Consider the following 24,183-nt stretch of genomic DNA (forward strand, 5'->3'; position numbering starts at 1 on the left):
AGAAGGTCGGAGCTGCTCCCAGAGCGCTGGGGGGGCTCCAGTGCAGCCCATCCATCTCCTTATCTCCCCTCACTCAGCATACGGAGTGAAGGCGGTCATTTTTGTTGTTGTTATTATTGTTTAATTTAAAATGAACCTAAATATGTATCTTCTTTTATTGTTAATTATTATTTTGGAGGAGAAAAAGCAAAGCATATAAAAAAAATGGCGCCCGGATGAATTGTATTATCTATAGAGCTTTCCTTCTTTATTTGGTCTCAACGGTTTTCATTTCTCAGTAGAGCGTTTGCCTTTGTTGTTTTCTGTTCCATCCAGTTCCCAGCTGGCTAAACTCTGAGCGGAGGAAGAGGAGGGAGGGGGGGAGAGGGGGGCACAGTGGGGAGGTGATGGGATCACCCCATCCCCGCTGCCCCCGCACGGAAGCGGTTGGCTCCAGGTTTGGGGTATGGGGATGGGGGGAGGGGGGGGGGGTTGTGCTGATGATTCTTGTATTCTCTTGTACATTTTGTTCTTTCTGCTGCTCTTGAATATTGTATCGATGCCAGAAATGGGGAGTTAAAAAATAATAATAATAATAATTAAAAAAAAAAAAAAAAAAGACACACACAAATAAATAAATAACCCCAATAAATTGTTACATTCCAAAAGCTGCTGTTGTCTTACTGTAAGAAATGTTGAAGGTCACAGCCCCCAAAGCGCTGCATTGGGCTGCAGGCCCTAGAAACAGTCCCGGAAGGGCCACGCGGTGCATCCACAGCTCCCATAGCGGTGGGGTGACGTGCCTTAGTGCCTTGGCTCTATGGGAGCAGCGAGTGCTGCCCGCCCAAACTGAGAGTGGTGGAGGCTCGGTGCTGCTTGCATTGTGCCATTGGGTTTGGCCGTGTCTCCGTGTGCCACGGTGCCAGTGGAGTGGCCAGCAGAGCCATCTTTGGCTCACGCATTAGGGCTGGACATGGGGATAACTCCAGTGAGGTTCTATCTGCATGTGTGGGAACAGTGCCAGTGGGAGGTGATGTAAGCTGTGTTGGTGGGAATAAGGGAATAAAGGAAATAGAGGGATCGAGCACCGTACAGACTGTGGGTCTGCATGTAGGTGGGCTGGGAGCACTGTGTTGGATCATCTCCTGGGTGAATTATGGAATCATATCGTAGAATGGCCTGGGTTGAAAAGGACCTCAAAGATCATCCAGTCTCAACCCCTCTGCTATGTGCAGGGTCACCAACCACCAGAGCCACATCCAGCCTGGCCTTGAATGCCTCCAGGGATGGAGCATCCACAACCTCCTTAGGCAACCTTTTCCATTGCTTCACCGCACTCTGTGTGAAAAACTTCCTCCTAAATCCCCAGCCTGAGGCCCCAACACCTTTTCCCGTCCTACCTTTAGGACACCCCTTTGAGGTGCCTGCCCCATAGAGACACCATTTGGGCGCTGATTGCAGATGGTAAATCTGACTGAACTGATCGCTCCAGGCTGAAGTTGGCATTGCCACTAAGGGCTGTACCCTGTGTGTGTGCCATGGCTCCATGGAGAGGTGGGTTAGGTTAGAATTAGGGTTAGGGTTAGGAGCCTTCCCACTGCAGTGTGTGGTTTGGGGCTGGATGCGATGTAATGGAGCTGATTGCTTCCTCCTCAGTGCTCTTTTAGGATGAGAAGTAATGGCCCCAAGTTGCACCAGAGGAGGTTCAGGTTGGATACTCCTTCTCAGTAAGAGCAGTGCTGCAGTGGCACAGGCTGCCCATGGAGGTGGTGCAGTCACCGTCCCTGCAGGTGTTCCAGAGCCGTGTGGATGTGGCACTGAGTGGTCAGTGGGCACGGTGGGGATGGGCTGGCCGTTGGACCAGGTGATCGTAGAGGTTTTCTCCAGCCTTAACGGTTGGTTCTGTGATTCTCCTTGATGTGCTGTGCTGTGCACTCCGGTACTGAGCAAGGAGCAAGCAGGTGCCCGAGGTACCCCATTCATATGAAGGATGGGAAGAGAGGGCCGGCTGCATGCACCCGCTCCCCGGGCAGCCCCACGGCTCCCTCCTGGAGAGCCGCACGTCGCTCCGGACCGAGGGCAATGCCGGCGCTGCCGCTCCCGTTCCCGGCGGAGCGGTGGGGGCGGCCCGGCGGCGGCGGCGGGGGCGGCGCGTGTGGCTCCGGCTGATATAAGCACGGCGCGGCGGGGCCCGGCGCCGGTGCTGCTGCTGCCGGTAGCGTCTGCCTCTCCGGCTGCTGCCCGTCCCTCCGTCCACCCTTCCATCCACCCTTCCGTCCATCTATCCATCCGTCCAACCATCCATCCTTCCGTCCGTCCCCCCTCCCTCCCTCCGTCCCCGCTTTATTTTCTCGCCGTCCGCGGGCTCGGGCCCCCCACGCCGCTGCCACCCTGAAGTTTCTGGCGGTGCTGCTGGCGGCGGGCATGCTGGCTTTCCTGGGGGCCATCATCTGCATCATCGCCAGCGTCCACCCGGCGGGCACCGCCGCTCCCGCCGCTCCCACCGCCGCCGACAATGACTCGGCCGCCGCCGCGCTGCTCCCCGCCGCCGACAAGGGGCTGGGAGCGCTGCACGGCCCGGCCGAGGCTCTGGCCAGCGCCGGGCCTCGCCTCACGGGCTCGACGCCGCTGTTCAGCCGCTTCGTCTGCACTCCGCTGAGCGCCGAGTGCCCCGCCGCCGCCCCCGGCCCCGCCGCCGCCGCCGCCGGCCCCGAAGAGCTGCTAGCGCTGCGCAGCGCCGCGGCACAGCTGCGCCGCACGGCGCTGGAGCAGAAGGAGCGCATCCGCATGGACCAGGAGACCATCCGCGAGCTGACGGGCAAGCTGAGCCGCTGCGAGGGCGGCCTCCACGCTGCTCCCCCCGCCGCCGGGCTCCGCGCCGCCCCCCGGCCCGGCACCATGGGGCACCCCCCCGCCGAGCCGCCCGCCGTGCGAGAGCTGGAGGAGGCCGTCCGCGCCCTGCAGGAGCGCATCGACCGGATCGAGGTGGGGAGGCCGGGGGGAAGGGGGGTCCCGCAAGCCCGCCCCCCCAAAACCTGCTCTTTCCCCACCCATGTTCCCACCACCCCTGGGAGCTTTGGGAAGGTCTTCGCTGCCCCCCTTCCCGGTGCCACGGTCCTTGCTCAGGGGATGTGCTCGCCCTTTGCCTCCCAATCCATTCCCCCCATAGCAGGTGGCCCCGAGCATCACTTCTTGACCAGCCACAGCCCAATGTGGGAACCGTGGACCGTGTCCAAATGCTGCCCTCCTGCACAGCCCCATCATGGCCATATAATGGGGCCCCTTGCAATAGAAAGTGTGAGCACCCCCCTACCTGGAAGGCTTGGAGAAATGGGAAAGACCCCAACCCACACCTACTCCCCCAAGCATCTCTGCAATGGTGTCAGCCCATCATGGGGACCCATTCCTTGGGGTTGGGGTGGGTTCAGCAGTCAAACAAACCCTGGCAGGAGTCCTTGGTTACCTGGGGGCTGGCAGGGAGAAGTGGCCACACTGGGGGAACGGGTGCAGGGGGCTGAAGCGGGCAAGCTTTGGGCACGTGGGAGCTGCTTTTCTTGGGTTATTTCCCCCAGATGTGCTATCGCTCCAGGGACAATGTGTTGACCCCGAGGTCTGCTGGGGCCACAGCCACCAGCCAGGAGCTTCACATCAACCTCAACACTGTCCCATCTGGTTCCCATTGCCATCCTGTTCCTCTCTGTTAGCACAGTGGCACCTTGAGAGGCAATGCCCCTTGAACTTCATTAACCACAGAGGGTTCAGGCAAGGGGATGGCAGAGGGTCATCAGTGCAGTCTGAGCCTCATAAGACATAATGAGATTGAAATGGAGAGGTGTGGATGGAGGACATCTCCTTGGGGCTCCGGCCTGGGAGTGATGCTCTGGCTGTTGGCAGCAAAGCGATGGGTGTGGGTATGGGCACCCAAACACCGACAGCCCCAAGCGAGACCCAAGGGTGATGGAGATGTGCATCTGGATTGGCTCCTCCAAGGGAAACCCCCGTCCCTTGTGGCACGGTGGTGGGGGCACAGGGAGCTGTGCCAACATGGGACGGGCACACAAGTGGGAGAAGTGCCCAGCGATGGGCCCCACAGTGGGCATCTGTCCCCAGCGCTGCTCTCCCCACTTAGTTGAATGCAGCGGGAGGGGGTTAGCCGTGGGGAGCAGATTTGCCAATGCATTAGTAAATGAAGGCTCTGATCCCCTTACATAAATGAAAGTGCGTTGTGCCCAACAATGAGTCCCGCCCGAGCCCCCCCCCGCAGCCGCTGACATTTCACGCGCTGAGCGCTACCTGGCAGCCTTCAATCTTCTCGTCGGCTCTGGTGGCCAACGTGTGCCATCCACCTCCCCCGCTGCCCACTCCCCGGCTGCCCGCGTCGCGGCAGCAGATGGGAGCCCTCCCCACGTTGGTAAATAACAGCTGCACGGCTATAATTAAGTGTTTTGCAAAGAACTGGGGGAGAAGCGTGCGTGGAGGTGCTTATGGAGATGCAGCGCAGGCTGGGAGCTGGGGGGCTGAAATGGCCCCGTGTCCCCATGTCCCACTGGGGTGGTTGGCCTCAGGAATGGGGTGACCGGAGCTGTGGGTTCCACCTGCACTCTTCCCTCCTGGCGACGCTTTGCTCTTTGCAAGAGCATCCCTGGAGAAAGGTGGATGCTGGAACTGCCCCCCATGCACCCTCACCTTTGGTTTTGCTTTCCTCTTTGGTTTTCTTTGCAAAACCCACGGAGGGTTTTTGCCTTGGCTGTCCCTGCTAGAGGCTCTTCCAGAGCCCAGAGCTTCGCTGGCACTCGGCAGCACCTCATTTCCAGCCTCAGCGTGCTCCCGCCTGGTCCAGGTCCATTTGTGCTCACGCCAACACCATCTCTTCGCTTCCTCTCCCTGCTTACTTCCCCCGCCGTTCCCATCCGTGGCGGCCACATCCTGCCTGCCCAAGCCTGGCTCAACTACAGGGAGGTGCAGACAGGGCATTGCCATCAGCCTTGGGGACTGGAGGTGTCCCCGAGTGCCACTGTTGACCCCATTCCTCTTGGCACACATCCTGGCAGCTGGGGCTTTGCCAGCAGATGGGTGATGCCGGCTTATGTTGACAGAGAGCTACCTGCTGACCTGGCACGTGTGCACGCGCCCACACACATGGGCTGAGCTGGGCTAAGAGGATTGCTCAGCCGTGTCACAACAGCAAGCGAGCAGCAGGGCGACCTGAGCTCCCAAAAGTCATTGAGAACAACCAACGTGGGCCAACCCCGTTTTGTACCAGAGGCTGATGGGACAAAGCCCTTGGGCAAGATCCTGGGTTGTGGTCCCCATAGTGTCATGGGTTGACGTGGTCCCTGGGCTCCACGTGGTGTTGTGGGTTGACATGTCATGATTTAACCTTCCACGCTGACATGATGTTGAATTTCACCCCGCTGCCGAGCACAGCAGGAGCTGCCATCCCGCCCCAATGGCTCAGCACCCACCGCCCCGGCACTCGCCCGCGATGCATTGCACAGCAAGATGGAACAGCTGGAGGAGCAGCTCCTGGCCAAGATCCTCGCCCTGCAGAAGGAGCGGCACGCCGCCAACACCGACCGCAGCCAGCAGCAGCACGACATCGAGAAGGAGCTCAATGCCCTGCAGAACCGAGTGGCAGAGCTGGAGCACGGTGAGTGCTGCACAAGGGGGACCAAGGTGATGTGGGCTGACACTGACCCCAAGGGCAAACCTGGAGGAGCACAGGATGGGTGACAGACTCCTCACCCTCCTCTTCCCTCCTCCCATCTCTGGCATGCAGGATCTCCAGTCTACAGCCCTCCTGATGCCTTCAAGGTGACCATTCCAGTGCAGAACAACTACATGTACGCCCGCATGAAGAAGAGCCTGCCAGAGCTCTATGCCTTCACCATCTGCATGTGGCTGAAGTCCAAGGCCTTGTCGGGGCTTGGCACCCCTTTCTCCTACTCTGTCCCCACCCAAGCCAATGAGATCGTGCTGCTGGAGTGGGGCAGCAATCCCCTGGAGCTTCTCATCAATGACAAGGTCAGCCTACCCTTCCCACGTTCCCTCCATCCCCATCCTTGGAAGTTGATTCCCCATCTCAGGAGGTGCTCAAGGCCAGGTTGGATGAGGCCCTGGGCAGCCTGACCTGGTGGCTGGCAGCCCTGCCCATATAAACCCAGCTTTACCTGGTGGGTTTTGATGGAGAGAAGCGACAGTTCTGAGTCTCTCAGTGGGGGACACTGGGGCCCATTGGCAGCCCCACTGAGTTCCATTCTCTTGCTTTCTACCCACAGGTTGCCCAGCTGCCGCTGAGCCTGAAGGACAAGGCCTGGCACCACGTCTGTGTGGCATGGACCACTCGTGATGGCAAGTGGTCGGCGTACCAGGACGGTGAGCAGCGGGGCTCCGGCGAGAACCTGGCCTCATGGCATGCCATCAAGCCACAGGGCGTCATCATCCTGGGCCAGGAGCAGGTACCTGCTGCAGCATACAGGTTACTATGGGTGTGGGCATTCCCAAATGGAGTTTGGGCAGGGGCAGCCCCAGATGGGGCCTGGGGGTCTTGGGGGCTGTGGGGCTCGGATGTGGAGCCCCCACATCGGATGGGGCTCTGCCTGCTCGGCCTGTACCCAGGTGTGCTTCTTGTTCTCAACATCTTTTCCCTCTCCCGTCCCTCTTCACCTCTACCTCCGCATGAATCCCTCCCTCTCCCCAACTCATCACCTTGTCCCTGCTCTGCTCCCACCCCCAGGACACGCTGGGTGGCCGCTTCGATGCCACGCAGGCCTTCGTGGGGGAGCTGGCCCACTTTGCCGTGTGGGACCACATGTTGGCTCCGGCGGAGATCCTGGCCTTGGCCAACTGTACCTCACACCTGCAAGGCAACGTCATCCAGTGGGACGACCAGGCTGTCGAGGTCTTTGGAGGGGCCAGCAAGGCAGCCTTCACCGCCTGCGACGAGGGGAGGAAGGCATGAACAGCACCTTCAGCTCCAGGCTGCCCTTCCAACCCTCCCGGATCAACGAGACCCCCTCACCACCACCACCAGCCCATGATGGGGCGATGTTCGAGGCCTTCAGGGGAGGTCCCACGGGAGCCCCTCGCCCCTCCTGCCTCTCACCTTGCCCTGTTTTGTTTTGGGCCCTGAGCACTGGGGACATGGAGGGGCTGGGAGTGGGACATCCCCTACACTTCTTTATTTTCATCACCCTGACGTCTGGTTTTGTGAGCCTGCTCCCTCTGAGCCCCTCTTCCCCATCAGCCATTCTCTGGCACCATCCTCTCCCCATAGGATGAAAAGAGCCCTGTGAGGGGGACCTATCTGTTTTATTTGAAGCCTTCCCTGTACCACAGAAGGCAGGAGAAGAGGAGCAGAGACTTGTCCTTGTGCACCCAGCCCTGGTCGGGATGGAGGAAATGAAGCAAAAGTGAGGAAAAAGGGCATGGGGAGAGGTGTGCCCCATGGCCCCTCCCCCCCCAGCCTTTTGGGGCTGAGCTGCTTGCAGGGGTGCTGGCCTCACCTGTGCCTCAGCCCTGCTGTGAGCTGGCTGGGGTTGGGGATGCTGGTGGCCTCGTAGAGTGCCTGAGGATGCAGTGTTTCCGTGCTGGTGTCTCAATATGTCTGTGCTGGGGGTATCTTGGGGGGGTCTCACAGTGTGATGTCCAGCTTCCAGCACTCCTCCAAGCCCACCATGTCCCACTTTGCACCTCCTGCCTGGGGACCCAGGGGGCAGAGGGGACAGCCCACCAGGGTGGGGGGGATGCCGTGAAGATGCAGCGCGGCCCCTGTGCCAACTGGGAAACACTGTGATCTTCATGCCACCCCCCACCCCCAAGTCGCTCGCTTGCGCGTGGCCGTGTCGTGTTGGGACATTTCTTTTGTAACGCTGGCTGTGGGCAATAAACGTGGCGTGTCTGTCGGAGCCTCGTGGGGCTGCAAACCCGGTGGAGGAAGAAGACAAAAATCCCCATGGGTGCTGGGTGTATGCCTGAAGGGAGGCAGCAGACTCTGGGAGCTCAGGGCTGCAGGATGCTCATCCTGTCTTGGCCGTTTCCATCCCAACAAGCAGGGATAGGAGTGATATGTGGGGAAACTGAGGCTGCAGCCTTCCCCAGGTATCCCTATTGAGGGGGGTTGTGGGGATGCCAACCCATACCAAGTAGTTTCCCAGTCACTCTGTGGGTACGTCATATTGGGACACAACAGCAGCTCTCACCTAAGGCTCTCTTCTGGGGGCTTGGAGGCAATCTGGCTGCACGGGGGACATAGGAAGGCTATAATTTACCCAGGCTTTTTAAAGGCTTATGGCAAACTCCTCTGAATAAGGCTCTTAAGGAAATGAAGTCATTATGGAGAGATTAAAAACTAGTTAAGAGGCAGGAAATCAAGAATGGGAATAAATATTTGATCTCCATCCTCAGTGAGGCCTCAGCCCTGACGTTCTGTGGCTGCGTATTCTGTATCTGGGTGGAGAAGAAGAGGAGAAGCAAGGTGTAGGTTTTGGTTACCTGAGCCCTATGAGAAGCAAAAAACCTGCTGCAGGGTTTAGGAGGGTGGCTGGTCAGGGAGATGGCAGGAGGTGAAAAAATCAATGGGGTTGCAAAGAATAATTGCAATGGCTTACAGATGCCTCTGGCTTCTAAATGAAGCAGAGCCACAGAGGAAAAGAGCTGTGTCTCTCTGAGGGCAGCTTGCTGGAAAACAATGCTTTGTGCACGGAGACAAGGGAAAACAAGATGGTTCTTGGGGGGGTTAATGAAGGAGAGGTGTAACAGCTGTGCTGAGAGTGCACCGCGGCCTGGCACCTCTTCCTAAAAGAGGGATTGAAACAAAGACATATGGGATGCTGACACTATTAATTATGAGGGTCTGAAGCCATTCATTACAAGGCGTGAGGAGGAAACGCCATAATTCCCAAGCTGGGAGCCGGGCTGCATGTGTCCCAGTGGGTGCCACCACGATGAGCCCACTTTGCCCTAACGATGGGGGGCTGCTCTAATTGCCTCCACGTCCTCCCGCAGGCAGGAAGGCTCGGCAGGATGCTTCAGCAGGGCTGTGCTGCAGTGACACTATCTATCACTGGCTGTGTCCCCATTTCCTAGCCAATGATGGGCATTGCAATGCAACCTGATGCTGCCGTGCACGGGTGGCACACTGTTGTTTGACCAGCCAAAAGGTGTGAATTCAGGCTTTGCTAAACAGTGCCGGGGTTTCCCATAGGGAACGTTTCCCCCACCTTCCCCACCCCCACCCTCCCTTCCCTGGGCCCACACTGATCAAAACCAAAGCAGAGTTAATTGCAGGCAACATCACGCTCTCATACAACACACAGCCTCAGACAGAGCTCGCTCCGACTCGCTGCTTCCCAGCAAAAGTGGGTGAACTACACAGGGATTAAAGCATTAAAAAAAGCACAGAAAGAATACGGTGCTTGAAAGCGTTGTATCCCCAGAGAGATTAGAGGAGCTGCCTGGAGATAGAGTAATGATGGAAAGATCTTCTTCCCAGAGATTCTGTTCCTAATTATCTCCTTTGCACACACACACGCACACAAAAGGATGATCTCCCAGCTTTTATCTTTCTCTCGATGGTTTTAGTGCCTCATTGCAAGAGGCCTGTGCCTGCAAAGGAGAAAAAGGAGAAGGAATCAGCCTCGACTGCAGGAAGACTGCAGCTGTCATGGAGAGAAGGGACAGCAGGCAGCATTTGATTTCTGTCACCGGCAGCGGTGAAGGCAAAGGGAAGAGAAATGATCACTGCAGCACTGTCCTCCCAGTGCTGTCAGGGGAACAACAGCCCTGGGCTCTGCTTGGATGGATGGGCGTTGGGTGAGTGAGACTGCCTTCACCCTGCAGCTGCTGGGAGGACATTTCACATACACACCAACAGGACACCATGTGAACAGTCTATCCTTGGACCTGTCCTGTGTGACAAGGATGTGCCCTGATGGAGACCCAGGCATCACACTTGGTGTCCTGGGAGTAGAAAGCGTGATCTCAGAGCTGGATTTTTCCTTCACCTGTATTTGTTTTAGACTGAGATTGTGGGCCTAAGAGAACCTAATGAGGCTCCAAATGCAAGGTGTTGTATCTGGGTCGGGGGAATCCCAGATATGAATAGGGACTGAGAGAAGAACTTGCTGAGAGCAGTCCTGCAGAGAAGGACATGGGGGTGCTGGGGGATGAAAAGCTGAATGTGAACCAGCAGTGTGCCCAGGTGGCCAAGAAGGCCAAAGGGATCCTGGCTTGTACCAGCAGTAGTGCAGCCAGCAGGAGCAGGGAGGTGATCGTCCCTCTGTACTCAGCCCAGTGCTGTGTTCAGTTCTGGGCCCCTCACTGCCAGAAAGACATGGAGGCCCTGGAGCGTGTCCAGAGAAGGGCAGCGGAGCTGTGAGGGGTCTGCAGCACAAGTGTGATGGGGAGCGGCTGAGGGAAATGGGGTTGGTCAGGATGGAGAGGAGGAGGCTCAGGGGAGACATTATTGCTCTTTATAATGGCCTGAATGGAAATTGTGCTGAGGTGGGGGTCGGCCTCTGCTCCCAGGTGATAGGATGAGAGGGAATGGCCTCAAATTGCAGTAGGGGAGGCTGAGGAAACATTTCTTCTCAGAAGGAGCGGTGCTGCAGTGGCACAGGCTGCCCATGGAGGTGGTGCAGTCACCGTGCATGGAGGTGTTCCAGAGCCGTGTGGATGTGGCACTGAGGCCGTTGTTGTCTGGTGGCGGTTGGGCAGATTTTCGTCTTTCCGAGCTAAATGATTCTGTGACCGTACCTAAGAATAAAGGCAGATTCCCGGCCCTCCCGTTAACGACGCTCCCAGCGCTTCCCGCCCCCCCCCCTCCATTCGGTGTCACGGCACAGGCACGCCGCGGACACCCCACCGCCTCACGGCCCCAAGCCCCGCCGCCAATAGGGTGAGCCGGGCTGCGCGCTGGCAGCCAATGGGCGATGGGGAGGCGGGGCTTCCGGCGGCGGTTGCTAAGACAGCCGGAGCTCTTCCTTAGCAACCGGTGCGAGCCGTGGCGGCGGTGTAGGTGAGGCCGCGTTCCGCTCCTGGCCCTCTTTTCCTTCCTCCCGGGGCTGCTCTTTGGGCTCTGGAGCCCCACGGCCGGGGCTGTGGCGTGCCTTCCCCTGACACCCCAGTCAGGCCGCCCCGTGGAAGTGCATTGTGCCAGGGTGGCCGTGTGAGGATAACGCCGTGTGACAGCCCTGCTGCCTCTGGGCGGGAGCGGGGCACCTCGCTGCGAGCGAGAGAGCCGGGGTAGGCCGCAGCGGAATGCTCGGAGCGGGCTGGGCTGTCCTACTCAGGCTATGGTCGGCTGATTGGCCTGGAACAGCGGCCTGCTGCTTTCCTATATGGGAATACACAGCTGGCAAGTGCCCGGGGGTGAGAATAGCGAGCGCCCCAAAGCAGACTGGGATGTTCCCGTTGAACATCCTGCCCAGATCCTGTTCCTCAAATACATGTGCACTTTGTGGTGTACCAACGTAATGGTTGATGCTCTCTCGTTGTTTGTGGGAAGCGTTGCCCTGACTTGGCACATCCCTCAAACTGGGCTGGTGCTGCTGGGAAATGCTGCCATGCTGAAGTCTCGCTTATGGAAAATGATGCATTTGTAAAACCTGTTTGCATTAATGTGCTGCGAGAGCTCTCTGAGTGCACGGTGTGTGAAGGAGTTGCTGTGATACAGTGAGCAATTGGAGGTAGGGACAGCGTTCTTGGCATAGTTTTTGCCTTCCGTTTTAATGCAAAGCTTTCTTCTTGTCTCCTATTTGTTGTTTGTTTGTTTCTTTTTAAGCAGTGTCCTCTGGGCCAAGAAGTTTCCCCTTGTGCTGGTCCTCAGAGCTACAGTCTGAGCCATCTGCACCACAGCGCTTTGCTGAGCTCCATCCTGGCCCCCTGCCCCTTCCCGGGGTCACTGGGGAAAGACCATGGCAGACACTGGGGAGGGGAAGAAGGAGGAAGCCGATTATAAAAGACTGCACAGCTTTCCACTGATTAGGGTAAGAAGGAAGATGAGTTATGTGTTTACTGGTGTAACAGATATGCAGTGCTACCTTTGTTCTCCACCACTTTCCAAAACAAGATTTCTCCCACTGACAGCTGCTATGGGAACGTGTACCCTAGCAGTTCCCTATGGGGATCTCAGTCACCACCATTTCTTCTGCCTGTCCGTCAGGCAAGGAAATCAGTCAGCCAGGGGAGTGTGGCACAAAGCAATCATCTATTGCTCCACACGTGCTGCCTTTGAAGCCCTCTGCTCACAGTGCTAGATACAACTTGTTTTTATTCTGTTTAGAGGAGCAGGAATAAATGATCTTAGCCAGCCAGATAGTGGAAAAGACTGTATAATTTAGACTTCTGTTTATGCTAGTTGTAAAGTTTAGAAGAGAACAATTCTGCATGGACTGGGAGAAAGGAAAGAATGGACAGACAGTAAAGTAATAAGCCATTTTCATATCAATCATTCTAATACGTGGTGTTCTGACAAGCCTGTATCACTGATGATGCCCTGCTTTAAGCTGACACTGAATGTCACTTGGAGTAGCTGCCTCATGTCTATGCCAGCAGCTTAGGCTCCATGACAGCATGGGCAACATAAGGTCTGTTTCTTGTTGTCCTCTGTCTAGCCTTTATTTTTCTGTTCAGTTCTCTTTCTTGTTTGCTCTTTGCAGCACACAGACATGCCAGAGGAGATGCGTGTAGAGGCCATGGAGTTGTGTGTCACAGCATGTGAGAAATATGCCACGAACAATGAGGTATGAGCTGAATCCATCAGGCCAACCTTCCGTTGCTGCAGCTCAAGGAATCTGCAGGAGCAGGACTGGAGCTGTAGGGCACAGTCAAATCACATACTGACAGATTATTCAGTTTCCATACTGAGCAAGGGCAGAAAGAGACAGCTTGGCTTGATCTCAGATTTAGTTGCTTTCGTGAGTGAGATCTGTACTAGCTGTTTGCTTTCGTGCAGGAAGCAAAGATGAGTCACAGAGTGAAGCCGCCTCACAAACCTTATCTCCTTCCTTCCCTGTGAGCTTCCTCTCTGTTCATAAAATGTCCTGTCTGTCCTGGGGGCCTGTGTAAGAACTATGTGGAGAGGGGCCTGTCCCAAAATGTGGGTCCGTTTGTCAGTGTTGAGCAAGATCATCTCCATCAGGGCAGGGAGGAGACTCTTATTTTAGAAAGGAGCAAATTAAGCTCTTTGAACCTTTAGGTACAGTCTGTTCAGTCTTCCCTGTCAGCTTTCAGCCTCTCGAATGAAATTGCACGTAGATGGGGTGTGATGGAGGAGTTACAGTCTTTTGAAAAATTGCCCTCATCTTTGAGATATAAAGATGAATGAGAACACACTTGCTCAATGGGCAGAGCACAAATTGCTTCTGCAAGAGGAGCTCTGTGCTGGAACAAGGCAAAGCTTCAGAGCAGAAGATTCCTTCTGTCCCCTCGTTCCTGAGACACCAAGTGTCACTGCAAAATCTCCCATTCTCCTTTTCTAGACCTAACAGGGTGTGATCTTAGAGAAGCAAGCCTTCTAAAAGGCAGCCTAGTTTTATTGTTTAGGTAATTAGCTGAAATATATATATATATAAATGGACTCATGTAAAAATAGCTGCAGCTTAGTGACCTGAATCTCCTATCATGCTCAGTGTGCCCAGGGTAACTCCACCACCATCAAAAACAGAGCTCTTGCTTCTCTCTGGCTGTGTGAATGAGAAAATGCTTGCTAGATGTAGTTGTTTCATTTCTCCTAGCTGCTGTGTTGGAGGTTGCTGCAAACAGTAAGCTGCTTTGCCCTTTGGCACAGCCCTGAGGAGCTTCTGGTTTGCTCAGCACTGCTGCTATACCTGTTGTCTGTGACTTGAGTAGTTTATTAGAGAGGAATAGCAGGGGGATGCTTGCGTGGAAACTTGCTGCTTGCTGTGTCTCACCCTACACTTCCCTTCGTTCTCCAGAGTGCTGCCAAGATGATCAAAGAGATGATGGACAAGAAATTTGGATCCTCCTGGCACGTGGTGATTGGGGAAGGGTTTGGCTTTGAGATCACTCACGAGGTGAAGAATCTGCTGTACATGTTCTTTGGTGGGAGCCTGGCTGTGTGTGTCTGGAAGTGCTCCTGACATCTGGCTGGGTCCCAGACTCGCTGCATACAGGAGATTTCTTCCTTCACAGATTTTGTACAATGTGGAGGTGGGGCTTTATTTTTAATAGTTAAAACGTCAAGATTTCTTTCCATAATGATATAACGGTTCCATGGGATGCATATATCTGGGGTGTGTGTGTGTGTGTGTAACTTGCTAAGCCTGTCCTCGCTCATGGAATTTCTGATGTCTGTGACTCTTTCCTTGGTGTTTGAGCCTAAGCAAGAAGGAGGTGGTTAAATAGGTGATCTCGTGACACACCATGCAGCAGCACTAGGAGGGGGAAGAGGAAGAAAAAAGGTGCTATCTAGTCCTGTGTTTTCTCCTCCCACTTGTTCTACATTGTGTGCTCTCTCCTCTGTCTCCCCAGCTATGTGTGGTATGGTTCTGACCAGTGCATCTTTCCTCCATCTTAACAGCACCACCTTCCTCCAGTCTAAATGACCACACAGAACTGGCTGCGTCAAAGGTGTCCCTTCAGGTTGTGCATGGAGGTGTTAACTGTGGGGAATTAGGCTTGTTTTACCCTTTTCTGCTTAATTTGGGAGGACAGCTGAGCTGCCTGGATGTAGGAGGCTGCTATGCAAGCTTCCCCCTCCTTTCTCACCCACTGCACACTGAGATGGCATTGAAACACAGGCGGCTGTCGATGCCTGGGGAGTGGGTGAGAACTCTTCGTACAGCTTGAATGCCTCTCTGTCAGTTCCTGGGGGTGTTGCGAGTGCTGTGTACTTTCAGCATCTTGTTTGGAGGCTGGTAGGGGAAGGAGGTGCCATGTGAGATACCACTTGGTCATCAGAAACCTAACGTCCTTTGGGACTTGCTTTTTTAGCCCGTTTCTTCTTTTAAAGCTGTCAGTGTTGGAGGATGGAATGAACGCAATTGTATGTTACGTACATGGCTTATTTATATCAATCTGGGGAACTGTGTTTTTTACAATAAAAAAAAAATAGTAAATTGTCCTTTTCCGTGTTTGTTCTAAAGTAAAAACCCAACGAAAGTAGTTCAGGAAACATGGAAGTAAGCAAGGAATGATGTAGCTCAGGCAACAGCTGATGGTGGGTATCCACCCTGCTTCCTTCCTGGGTGACCCCAAGGCAGCAGGGAAGCACTCTTATCCTTTCCATGCGATTCCTTTTGTTGCTGCATGGTGCTGCTGACCCAGGTCCTCTGTGGGAGTAGCATCAAGGGAGTGTACCTGTGTCCTCTGCCCAGCCAGCGTACATCTGCTCTGACCTTTGGCGTCTGCCATTTGTGGTTTCTATGAGTTTTTCAGGCTTCCCTCTGAGAAAGCCACCAGCAGTGCCACTGGCAGCTCATGTTTTAGGAGAGGCTGTACTTGAGTCCATAGTTCCATTCCAAAGGACTTTTCTGCATTGGGGCCTGCAGTGGATCAAATGTTGAGGCTTTTCTGTTTCCCTTGGTTCCTTCTCAGTGTGATGACAGAGATGTCTTTCAGCCATTTCAGCATGTCGGGAACTCTTCTGCAAGGCAGGAATTAAGAGTGATGTTAGACCGCTAGAAATGATTTCAATTTTGCACCATCTGTACTGGCTGGGCCCCACATCCTGTCACGTAATTCTTTACTGATCAAGTGGAAGGGACTTGTAAGGTAGTGGGGAGGACACATGACTGGTACCATGTCTGCCAGGTGCCAGGATCGGGGTGCAGTCTGGAAGACTCTAAACCCTGCGAGCTTCCTGTTGGTGTGATTACTCTGTCTCACTCCAGCTGGCTGCCTTTAAATGAAAATAGCACTATTGACTGGCACTTGCTGCAGCTGGCAGGTGGAAAAGCTGGTTTTCTGTTCCAGGGCTTTCCACCTCCTTTATGTTTTATGTCTGGGATGTACATCCAGAGGAAAAGGTAAAGCCACCATCATTGGAATGCCCTGGAATTACGCTGGAGCATAATGATACCTTCAGCCATACCACGGTCTCCTTAATTGTCCTCCTTTCACACTAATGAATAATTAACTGCTGTGTGCGTGTCCACAGACAGGCTGGTCATGGGCATCTCTGTGGGGTCATGCTGACCTGCAGATGATCGCAGGGAGAGGGAGCTGCTTACCTCAGCGTGCAATCTCTTGGCCTTGCTACCAACCTGTTATCAGTTTGGCCACCAGCTGACCAAAGCTAATGTCTCCATGACCTGCATCTGCAATAGGCAAATGCTGACCGGTCCCCAGCATCCTCAGAGCATGAGCACACAGACAAATCGAGGTGAGCCAGGTGTGAATTTGCAGCAAGTCAGCTCCTACACTGCAACTCCCCCAAGGTAAGCAAGTGCAAGGTGGCTCGCAGGACTGTGCCACGCTATTTTTGTTTCCAAGGGTAACAGCTCACCCACAAGAACTTACCACAAAAAGCCACCCTGTTTTTGAGCGCCTGTTATATGTGAAAGCATAAAACTCAACTTTCCAAAATTCAGCTGTGTGCGTCAGGGCCCCCAAACAAGTATTTGGTAGGATCAGCTTTCCTGCTTGTTGCAAGTTGAGTCATGCCGCACTGGCTCCTGTGTGCTACAAGAAAACTCCCACCCTCCTTTTGCTGTGGAACTAGAGCGCAGTTTGGGGCTTGTGCTATGGAAATAGAGCGCTTTGGGGCACGCCTGTAATTCACATGGCAGTAAGGTTCATGGATTGGAGATGGTCCCTTTGTTGTTCCATGTTATCCTGCAAGTAACCACTCTGCCACTGATGCTTAGGAACCTAAAACCACTCTTGACTCTAAAACTGCCATGTCTTGCTGGAGGTTTTTACCTTACAACTTTTTTTAACAGAAATCTGGGGAGGTTAGCACTGGATGTCTAACTATTGTTTTTCCCTCTCCCTATTGTGTCTTGCCACCCGGGTGTCGCTGCTATTGCCATCAAAGCATCGAAGTGAGTCAGCTGTGGAAAAGGAGATGAAAAGCTCAGGGTGATACATCGGTGCCAGTCAGAATGACCCTTTCTATCCGTCCATCCCAGCAAGGCAGCGTGCAGTGATAGCAGCTCAGAGTGCTGTGCTCATGACTTCATCCCTCCCTGCCGAGGAGAGATGGGGAACATGGTTATCGGCTGTCAGCCTGCGTGGCGGGGAGTCCGCGCTCTGTGCCAGCAATGGAAGTGTCCTTGGGCGTAGGGCTCCTCCTCCATCCCAAAGGTGACCAGGCCCTGCTGCGAAGGGCTGAAGAAGCTGGAAAAATGGAGGAAAGAGGTGCGAATTCAATCGCTTCTCTGTGATGATGTCATGGCAACGAGGTGCCCTGATGTGCTGTCAGGCAATCAGGGCAGGCTTTGAAGCTCCCCAGCTCTTCCCTGTTGCTGTAGGCTCGCTTCTTGCTCGCTGAAAAATCTTTTGGTTAATATTTAATGCCAGCATTGAAGTGCTAAGGGTGGCGAGCACCCCAGCTATTCCCCCTTCCTCTACTTTCCAATTTGATGCTAAATTAGAGTTGGGGAGCGAGGAGCATTATGATATACCATGGCATGGGGACGGATCTCCTGGTCAGAAGGACGGCTTCAAACCAAAGGGGATAGAAAAGGCTGCAGGCGCTGTGCTGGTGTCTCCATGCATGCAGCTGCCCTGAGAGCTCAGCAGGAGGGAGCTACCTACATCACAGACCTGTCCCAGTCTGGCTCTAGGATGTGGGAATGACGCCTTTGTCACCCTACCTCCCCGCAGGCCAAGTTTGGAGCTGATGCTGGGCCACTGGAAGGAGCAGGGGGTCCCCCTCTCCCTTTGCTCTCCCAGAGCTGGCTTTGGAATAAAGGAATCCATGGCCCCTCTCCCGGAGCTGAGCCCAGCTCCTTTGATGCAAGTAGTTAGCACATGTTTTTATTGGCTTTTTGTTCCCCACTAAGCAATGACCTAAGGATCCTGTGTTCCAGCCGCAGCCCCTCCTAGGCGCCTTCTTTCCAAAACGTGCATCCAGACCGGATCCAGCAAACCTCCCAGTGCAAGACGCCGTGTTCCCTTCCCCGGGGAAGCCATCTGCTCCCCTCCGCCTGGCTCCTTCTGCGTGGCTTGCAGCTCGCCAGCCCTGTGGGAAGCTCTGCTCCTGTCGGCCATGCTGTTTGCGCGTGGCAAGGGGAAGGAAATGCGGTGCTGGCTGGAGCTGGGGCTGCCTGCGATGTCAGCTGGAGGCGGTTTCCAAGCAACTGTTGTGCCGTGGGACACGGAGAGCCAGGAACACCACGTGCCCACAGCAAGGGGACAGTGCGGTGTGTGGGATTTCATGTGTCCTCTGCATCCTTTGGGAGATGAAAAAGGGTAAAATTGCTCCAGCTTTTATTTTACCCACTGATGTGCAGTTGCATATAAGCATCCTTGAATAGATGGAGAGGTGTTAACGTTGCCCTGGCTGAGCAGTGGGAGCAAAACTGGATGATGAGTGTATAGATATAAGCACGGTGGGAATCCAGCAGATAGGATGGAACTGGGGAGTGGGGCAGAGGTGCATAAACGAGGTGTGGAAGCAATGTGATCTGGGCAGGAAGAAGCCCAAAGAGATGGAACAGTGCAGGACACCTGTCTGATTGCCAGTGTACGCGTTATCTGTGCCTGTCTCTGTCCCCGACCCACCTGCAGCTATTGATTTGGAACTTGCCCCGTTCATGCTAACCTTGGCATTGCTAGCTCGTCCCTTATAAATCCTGCTGCAGCTCCTACCCCTCTCTCTGTCCCACCACCAGGGTCTTTCCACAGCACTGCTTTTTGCTGCGATGTTTTAGATGCAGGACAGCTCTCCCCGATTTCTGAGCAGAGGAACACCTGGCAGTGGATGCACTGACTCTCTTTGCCCCGTGTGGGTGCCTGCCCCTTGGCAAGGAAGGATGCGGTGCCAGCTGCAGACACTTGTCAAAAGGAAGTTTAAAGTCCTCCTCCTCCTGCTGCTGCTCCTGGTCCTCCTGCTGCACGTAACGATGGACTTGGCTCTCCCTGCAACTTGCAGGCTCTGCAGCTGCGATGCAAAAGCACCAAAAGCCTCGGGTACCCCCGCAGGCAGCCCTTTGCAGGCCAGCCATGAAAAGCTGAGCCTGCGCGTCCTCCAGGACTTCAGTGGCAGCAACGGTTCCTTGGAGAAAAGCTCCCAGCCTCAGGGAGCAGAGCCACGGGGAAAGGATGGGAACATGAGGATCCAGCACCGGCATGGAGACATCAGTCCAGCACGGGACAGGGGATCCAAGCTGGCCGCGCTCTTTGAGCATCCTCTCTATAATGTCCCATTGCCGGAGGTGAAGGACAAAGACAAGCTGTTTGTCGTCAACCCCATGGAAAAGTTCAGGCTACGGAGCAGTGGGAGCGATGAATGGTGAGGAGTGGGCTGGGCTGGGGGGATGTGTGGAAGTGCTTGAGGGACCAAATGGCAGGGAGCAAACAAATTATTTCCTCGCTTGGCTCAGCATCCCACCTGCATGGCCCCAGTGCCTCAGATCTTATCTCAGCCCCGTTTCCAGGCTGCTGCCCTGGGGAGCTGCAGGGAGCCTCCTGCCCGTGTGGCACATGGCGAAGTCCAAGGGGAGGCCTGAATTATTCACACTGTTATGTATGATATCTTGGAGGTCATCTCCTCCTCTCCTTACCCAGCACTGGGCTCTCCCTGTACATTTCTGGGAACTCCTCACGACAGACTTCTGACCAGTTTGATCCCCCTCTCTCACCCACCTCGTGTTGGAAATGCAAAACCCCAGATGTCAGCCGGCTCTCGACACGAGACCACGGCAGTCCTGTGTTTCTCAGGGCACTTTCTGACCTCTTTAGGCTCTGCTGGGTGGTGAGCTCACCACTGCTGGGTGCCTATTTTTGTCCCTGCACTACTAACCTCTAATTAGAAAGGAAGGTATTAATGGAGATACCACGGGTAATATGCAGCAGATCTTTATGGAAAGCACACCTTCCAGAGGTGACAATACTGAGATGAGGGGACTAGATAACCCAAGTTCATCCTGCAGGGAGGCCAGGGGATGCCATGGGCCTGGCCAGGGGGAGCCAGTTGCAAGCTCAGGATGCTGCTGGGAAGCATTCTTTTATGGATGTTTGTTGTCTCCCTTTAACTGTGCATAGCTGACTGCACACCCGGGAGCTGATCCCCTGGGGTGGTGTCAGCTGGAAATGGAGGCCCAGCTGGGAGACCATGGGGACTTTCTGTGAGGGACGCAAGGGTGGCCATCAGCTGACCAGGGGACCTGCGCCAGGGGCTTCCACCACCACCCAGGCCTTGTGCTGGAAGGGCCTGGGAACAAGGCCCCATCCCAACTAAATGTTGTTGTTGGGGTGGTGGTGGCTGTTGGGCTGCAGGGTCAGCAGCAGTAAAGCCGAGATGGTCCTCCCGACAGGGAAGACGGCCTACGACACCTACCCCGCCTGGCTCAAGTTCCACGTCGGCATCAACCGCTATGAGCTGTATCCGCGCAAGGACCCCCTGATGCCCACCCTCCTGCAGGACCTGGCCACCATGAAGATTGTCAGCTCAGGTACTCACCCCTGCCCATGCCCCTATCCCATTGGTCTCCCCACCAGCCCCAGTCATCCTTGTGTGCCCCCTTCCAGTGCAGAAGTCTGGCGGTACCCAGCTGAAGCTCATCATGACATTCCCCAACTACGGGCAGGCCCTCTTCAAACCCATGAAGTGAGTAGAGCTTGACTACAGCCCTAATGCTGGAGGCCCCTTCCCCTACTGCTGGCAGCAGGCTTGGTGCAGCTTGTGATGGGGTAGTGACCTCCAGTGGTGGGAAAGAGAAGATGATCCATGAGGACCACTTCCCAGCCCTCGTCCCGGTGGGATCTGAGGCAGCACCACACAGCAGGGTACACCTGTGCCTGGTCACGTCTCGGGTGGCACCAGGGACGCAGCACAGCGGGTGGTTTGGGAACAAGCAGGAGGTGATCCATTCTTTGGCCACCATCCCTGCCCTCCCCAAATCTTCTCAGGCAGAGCAGGGACCAGGAGACCCCCGCTGACTTCTTCTACTTCTCAGACTTTGAGCGGCACAATGCGGAGATTGCAGCCTTTCACCTGGACAGGTGAGTTCTTGTGTGGCCAGCACCCAAAAAGGGGCCTCAGCCCAGGGGGACTGCCCTGTGCTTGGTGGGAAGCACGGCCAAAAATCGTCCCTCTGGGGCCTGCAGCTTCCCAGCAAACCTCGCATCCAACCCTGGCCAAGAAATGGCTCCTTCAGCCACCTCTTCCTCCTCTATTGCAAGGACTCCTGCATCTCATTATGCTTATAGTAACACAGTGCAAAAAAACAAATGGCTCCGTCGGCAAGAAACTCTGCTTAGTTTTGTGCTTTAGGATCCTGGATTTCCGACGAATCCCACCGGTTTCTGGTCGCTTGGTGAATATAACAAAGGAGATCCGGGACATCACGACTGACAAGAAACTGGCCAAGACTTTCTTCATCTCTCCAGGTGAGCTCTTGCCACCCTTTGGCCGTCACACAAGGGCAGGCACCCATTGGGGGATGACTCCAGCTGCCACCACATCCCCATCCATGGAAGCAGTTCTCAAGAAGAGTCACCATGCTATTGCTTTATGCATGTGGCATGGTGAGTAGCTTCATCTGCTTCTTGTTCAGTCATCAGCCTGTGCTTTGTCCCCCATGCCAGCGGGCAACGTCTGCTTCTACGGGGAGTGCTCCTACTACTGCTCCACCGAGCACGCTCTGTGCGGCAAACCGGACCAGCTGGAGGGCTCCATGGCAGCCCTGCTGCCCGACAAAGCTCTGGCCAAGCGCCGCTCCTGGCGCAGCCCCTGGCGCCGCTCCTACCACAAGAGCAAGAAGGCTGAGTGAGCTGGGACATGGGGGGACACAAGGGGATTTGAGGGGCATGGCAGGGCTGCCCAGGTGGCCCTGTGGTCACTCTTGTCCCACTGTCCATCCAGATGGGAGCTGGACCCCAACTACTGCACCCAGGTGCGCCAGACACCGCCTTATGACAGTGGTCATCGCCTCCTCGACCTCATTGACATGGCAGTGCTTGATTTCCTCATGGGTGAGTGCATCCCTCCAGTTTTTCCTCACTTTCCATGATGGCAGAGGCAATGCCTGCTTGTCCCCATGGCATAGTCCCCACCTGATGGCATGTTTGGGGCTGGAGGACCAGAGGCATGCTGTGTACATCGAGTCATAGAATTGTTGAGTTCGAAAGGACCCTTAAAGGTCATCTAGTCCAACTCTCCTGCAATGAACAGGGACATGAGTGAGGCTGCTTTGCCCTGTACCGTGACGATGTTGGGGTGCTTGTCTCCTGCCAAAACTCAGCGCAGGATGACACTGTGCAGGAGCTGGCATGGGGCCGTGTGGGTATCCATCCCCGCTGTCACCCACTGCTGCCACCCTCTCCTCACCCTTCCAGGCAACATGGACCGGCACCACTATGAGACCTTTGAGAAATTTGGGAACGACACCTTCTTGCTTCACTTGGACAACGGCCGCGGGTAGGGCAGAGGGGAGCACCCAGCCACCCTCAATGGACAGAGCTGGGGCTGAGGGATGCCAAGAGTCAAAATGAGAGCCAGTGCAGGGTGATGCTGCCCTGCTACACCCCCCGAGGCCAACCCTTGGGTTTCTCCCGCAGCTTCGGCACGCACTCTCGTGACGAGATGTCCATCCTGGCCCCGCTCCAGCAGTGCTGCAGGTAAGCAGCTCCCACCATTCACGTTCCCACTGGGGAAAACCCATCTCGATGCCGAGCTCTGTCCTCCGCTTCGGCAGCATCAAGAAGTCCACCTACCTGCGGCTGCGGCTGCTGGCCACCGAGCCCTACCGCCTGAGCGAGCTGCTGCGGGAAGCACTGGCTGCCGACCGCCTGGCACCCGTCCTGGCTGAGCCCCACCTGCAGGCACTGGACCGGCGCCTGGGCAAGGTGCTGGCGGCTGTGGGACGCTGCCTGGCCACGGCAGCACAGCCCCACCAGGTGCTGGTGGATGACATAGGGCCGTGGCTGTGACACGGGGACGGTGACGTGGTATGATGGCAGTTGTCACCCTGGGAAGAGCTCTGAGTGCGTGGTGTTGCATGTTGGCACTTGGATGATGCAAGGGGAGACGGGCGGGTGCGCGCGTTATTTAAATAAATAGGTCGGCCTCGTGGAGAAAACATGATTTGGGATCCCGGCCAGCGGGGCTGTTTTTCCAGTCCCAGGCTCACGTGGCATGCTGGGATGGCCACCCCTCCAAACCCTTTTATAAGGAGAGGAGGAATTTTCATAGCAGCACAGGATGGTTGGTTATGGAGGAGACTTCAAAGCCCATCCAGTCCTACCCCGCTCTATGGGCAGGGCTGCCACCCACTAGCCCAGGCTGCCCAGGGCCCCATCCAACCTGGCCTTGAGCTTCCAGGGATGGGGCACCCACAGCAATCTGGACAGCTGTGCCATCACCTCACCGCTCTCTGAGTAATGTATTTCCACTCAGGACTTAACCTATATCTCCTCTCTTTTAGTTTAAAGCCATTCCCCCTTGTCCTGTGCAAAAGGTCAGTCCCCTTTCCAGCAAAGTCAGTCCCTTTCCATCCTTTCCCCAGCCCGCAGCCAGGCGTTAATGGGGCCATTGGTGAGCTTCCACATGGCTCACCCAACCGGCAATGCTCATCCCTGCCCACGCTCTTCCCACACCCACCCCAAAATCCCAGCGGGCTCCAGGTCCCTCCCGCAGAGGTGGCTCTGGGATCCACACCGGGCCCAGCACCATATATAGCGCCCGGCGCCCGGCTTATCCCCTAATCCTGGCCGGGGTTAATCCGTGGTGGGTTTGCGTCAGCCGGGACAGGTGCTGTACGATGGGGGCTTCGCTCCCCACGGTGGGGATGAGCGTCCCCGGGTTGGCTGTGGGGCACGAGGTGTCCCCGGGACACGGTGCAGGAAGCAGCAAATTGGGCGAGTTGGTCGCTAATGAGCTATGGGGAAGGGGGGGGGGGGGCACAGCGGGCAACGGGGCCTGGGAACGGCAAGTAGAGATTGAGGCTAGAATTAATGGGCTGGAAGGAGAGGAGAAAAGAAACAAAACAAAGAAATGGGACAAAAAACCCAAGAACTTAAAAAAAAGAGAGAAAAAAAGAAGGGGGGGTTAGAATAGCAGACAAAGGCGCGCTG

General features: G+C 55.6%; 3 protein-coding genes across 6 annotated transcripts; all 3 read left to right on the plus strand.

Moving 5' to 3' along the window:
- The first annotated feature begins 2,148 nt into the window (after positions 1-2,148).
- NPTXR (neuronal pentraxin receptor) lies at positions 2,149-7,886 on the plus strand. Its single transcript, XM_072346716.1, has 5 exons — positions 2,149-2,964; positions 5,407-5,629; positions 5,759-6,003; positions 6,258-6,437; positions 6,716-7,886. Exons 1-5 carry the CDS (start codon positions 2,404-2,406, stop codon positions 6,938-6,940), a joined length of 1,434 nt encoding a protein of 477 aa, XP_072202817.1. The 5' UTR covers positions 2,149-2,403; the 3' UTR covers positions 6,941-7,886.
- A 3,026-nt stretch (positions 7,887-10,912) lies between these two features.
- DNAL4 (dynein axonemal light chain 4) lies at positions 10,913-15,064 on the plus strand. Of its 4 annotated transcripts, none has more exons than XM_072344961.1 (4): positions 10,913-10,996; positions 11,765-11,966; positions 12,639-12,722; positions 13,917-15,064. In XM_072344961.1, the coding sequence occupies exons 2-4, from the start codon at positions 11,895-11,897 to the stop codon at positions 14,079-14,081; spliced, it is 321 nt and encodes a 106-aa protein (XP_072201062.1). In that variant the 5' UTR covers positions 10,913-10,996; positions 11,765-11,894; the 3' UTR covers positions 14,082-15,064. The 4 variants fall into 4 exon arrangements, with proteins under 4 accessions (XP_072201062.1, XP_072201074.1, XP_072201067.1 ...); XM_072344973.1 differs by having other exon boundaries at positions 11,762-11,966; positions 13,917-15,058; XM_072344966.1 differs by having other exon boundaries at positions 10,968-11,223; positions 13,917-15,058.
- Positions 15,065-18,183: 3,119 nt separating this feature from the next.
- On the plus strand, positions 18,184-23,148 carry LOC140257129 (extracellular serine/threonine protein kinase FAM20C-like). Its single transcript, XM_072346167.1, has 10 exons — positions 18,184-19,399; positions 20,386-20,561; positions 20,638-20,716; positions 21,019-21,111; positions 21,383-21,498; positions 21,697-21,877; positions 21,974-22,083; positions 22,447-22,528; positions 22,669-22,728; positions 22,806-23,148. The coding sequence occupies exons 1-10, from the start codon at positions 18,819-18,821 to the stop codon at positions 23,038-23,040; spliced, it is 1,713 nt and encodes a 570-aa protein (XP_072202268.1). The 5' UTR covers positions 18,184-18,818; the 3' UTR covers positions 23,041-23,148.
- Positions 23,149-24,183: the final 1,035 nt, after the last annotated feature.

This window comes from Excalfactoria chinensis, chromosome 1 (genome assembly GCF_039878825.1).
Source record: "Excalfactoria chinensis isolate bCotChi1 chromosome 1, bCotChi1.hap2, whole genome shotgun sequence".
Classification (NCBI taxonomy): Eukaryota; Metazoa; Chordata; class Aves; order Galliformes; family Phasianidae; genus Excalfactoria; species Excalfactoria chinensis.

Excerpts from the sequence above, each read along its gene's own strand:
- NPTXR (XM_072346716.1), top strand. The coding sequence starts at position 2,404 with ATGCTGGCTTTCCTGGGGGCCATCATCTGCATCATCGCCAGCGTCCAC. Across the intron at positions 6,004-6,257 it reads AGCTTCTCATCAATGACAAG|GTTGCCCAGCTGCCGCTGAG; the intron begins GTCAGCCTACCC and ends TTCTACCCACAG. Across the intron at positions 6,438-6,715 it reads TCATCCTGGGCCAGGAGCAG|GACACGCTGGGTGGCCGCTT; the intron begins GTACCTGCTGCA and ends TCCCACCCCCAG.
- DNAL4 (XM_072344961.1), top strand. The coding sequence starts at position 11,895 with ATGGCAGACACTGGGGAGGGGAAGAAGGAGGAAGCCGATTATAAAAGA. Across the intron at positions 11,967-12,638 it reads ACAGCTTTCCACTGATTAGG|CACACAGACATGCCAGAGGA; the intron begins GTAAGAAGGAAG and ends TGCTCTTTGCAG. Across the intron at positions 12,723-13,916 it reads AATATGCCACGAACAATGAG|AGTGCTGCCAAGATGATCAA; the intron begins GTATGAGCTGAA and ends TTCGTTCTCCAG.
- LOC140257129 (XM_072346167.1), top strand. The coding sequence starts at position 18,819 with ATGCAGGACAGCTCTCCCCGATTTCTGAGCAGAGGAACACCTGGCAGT. Across the intron at positions 22,529-22,668 it reads CACTTGGACAACGGCCGCGG|CTTCGGCACGCACTCTCGTG; the intron begins GTAGGGCAGAGG and ends TTTCTCCCGCAG. Across the intron at positions 22,729-22,805 it reads CCGCTCCAGCAGTGCTGCAG|CATCAAGAAGTCCACCTACC; the intron begins GTAAGCAGCTCC and ends CCGCTTCGGCAG.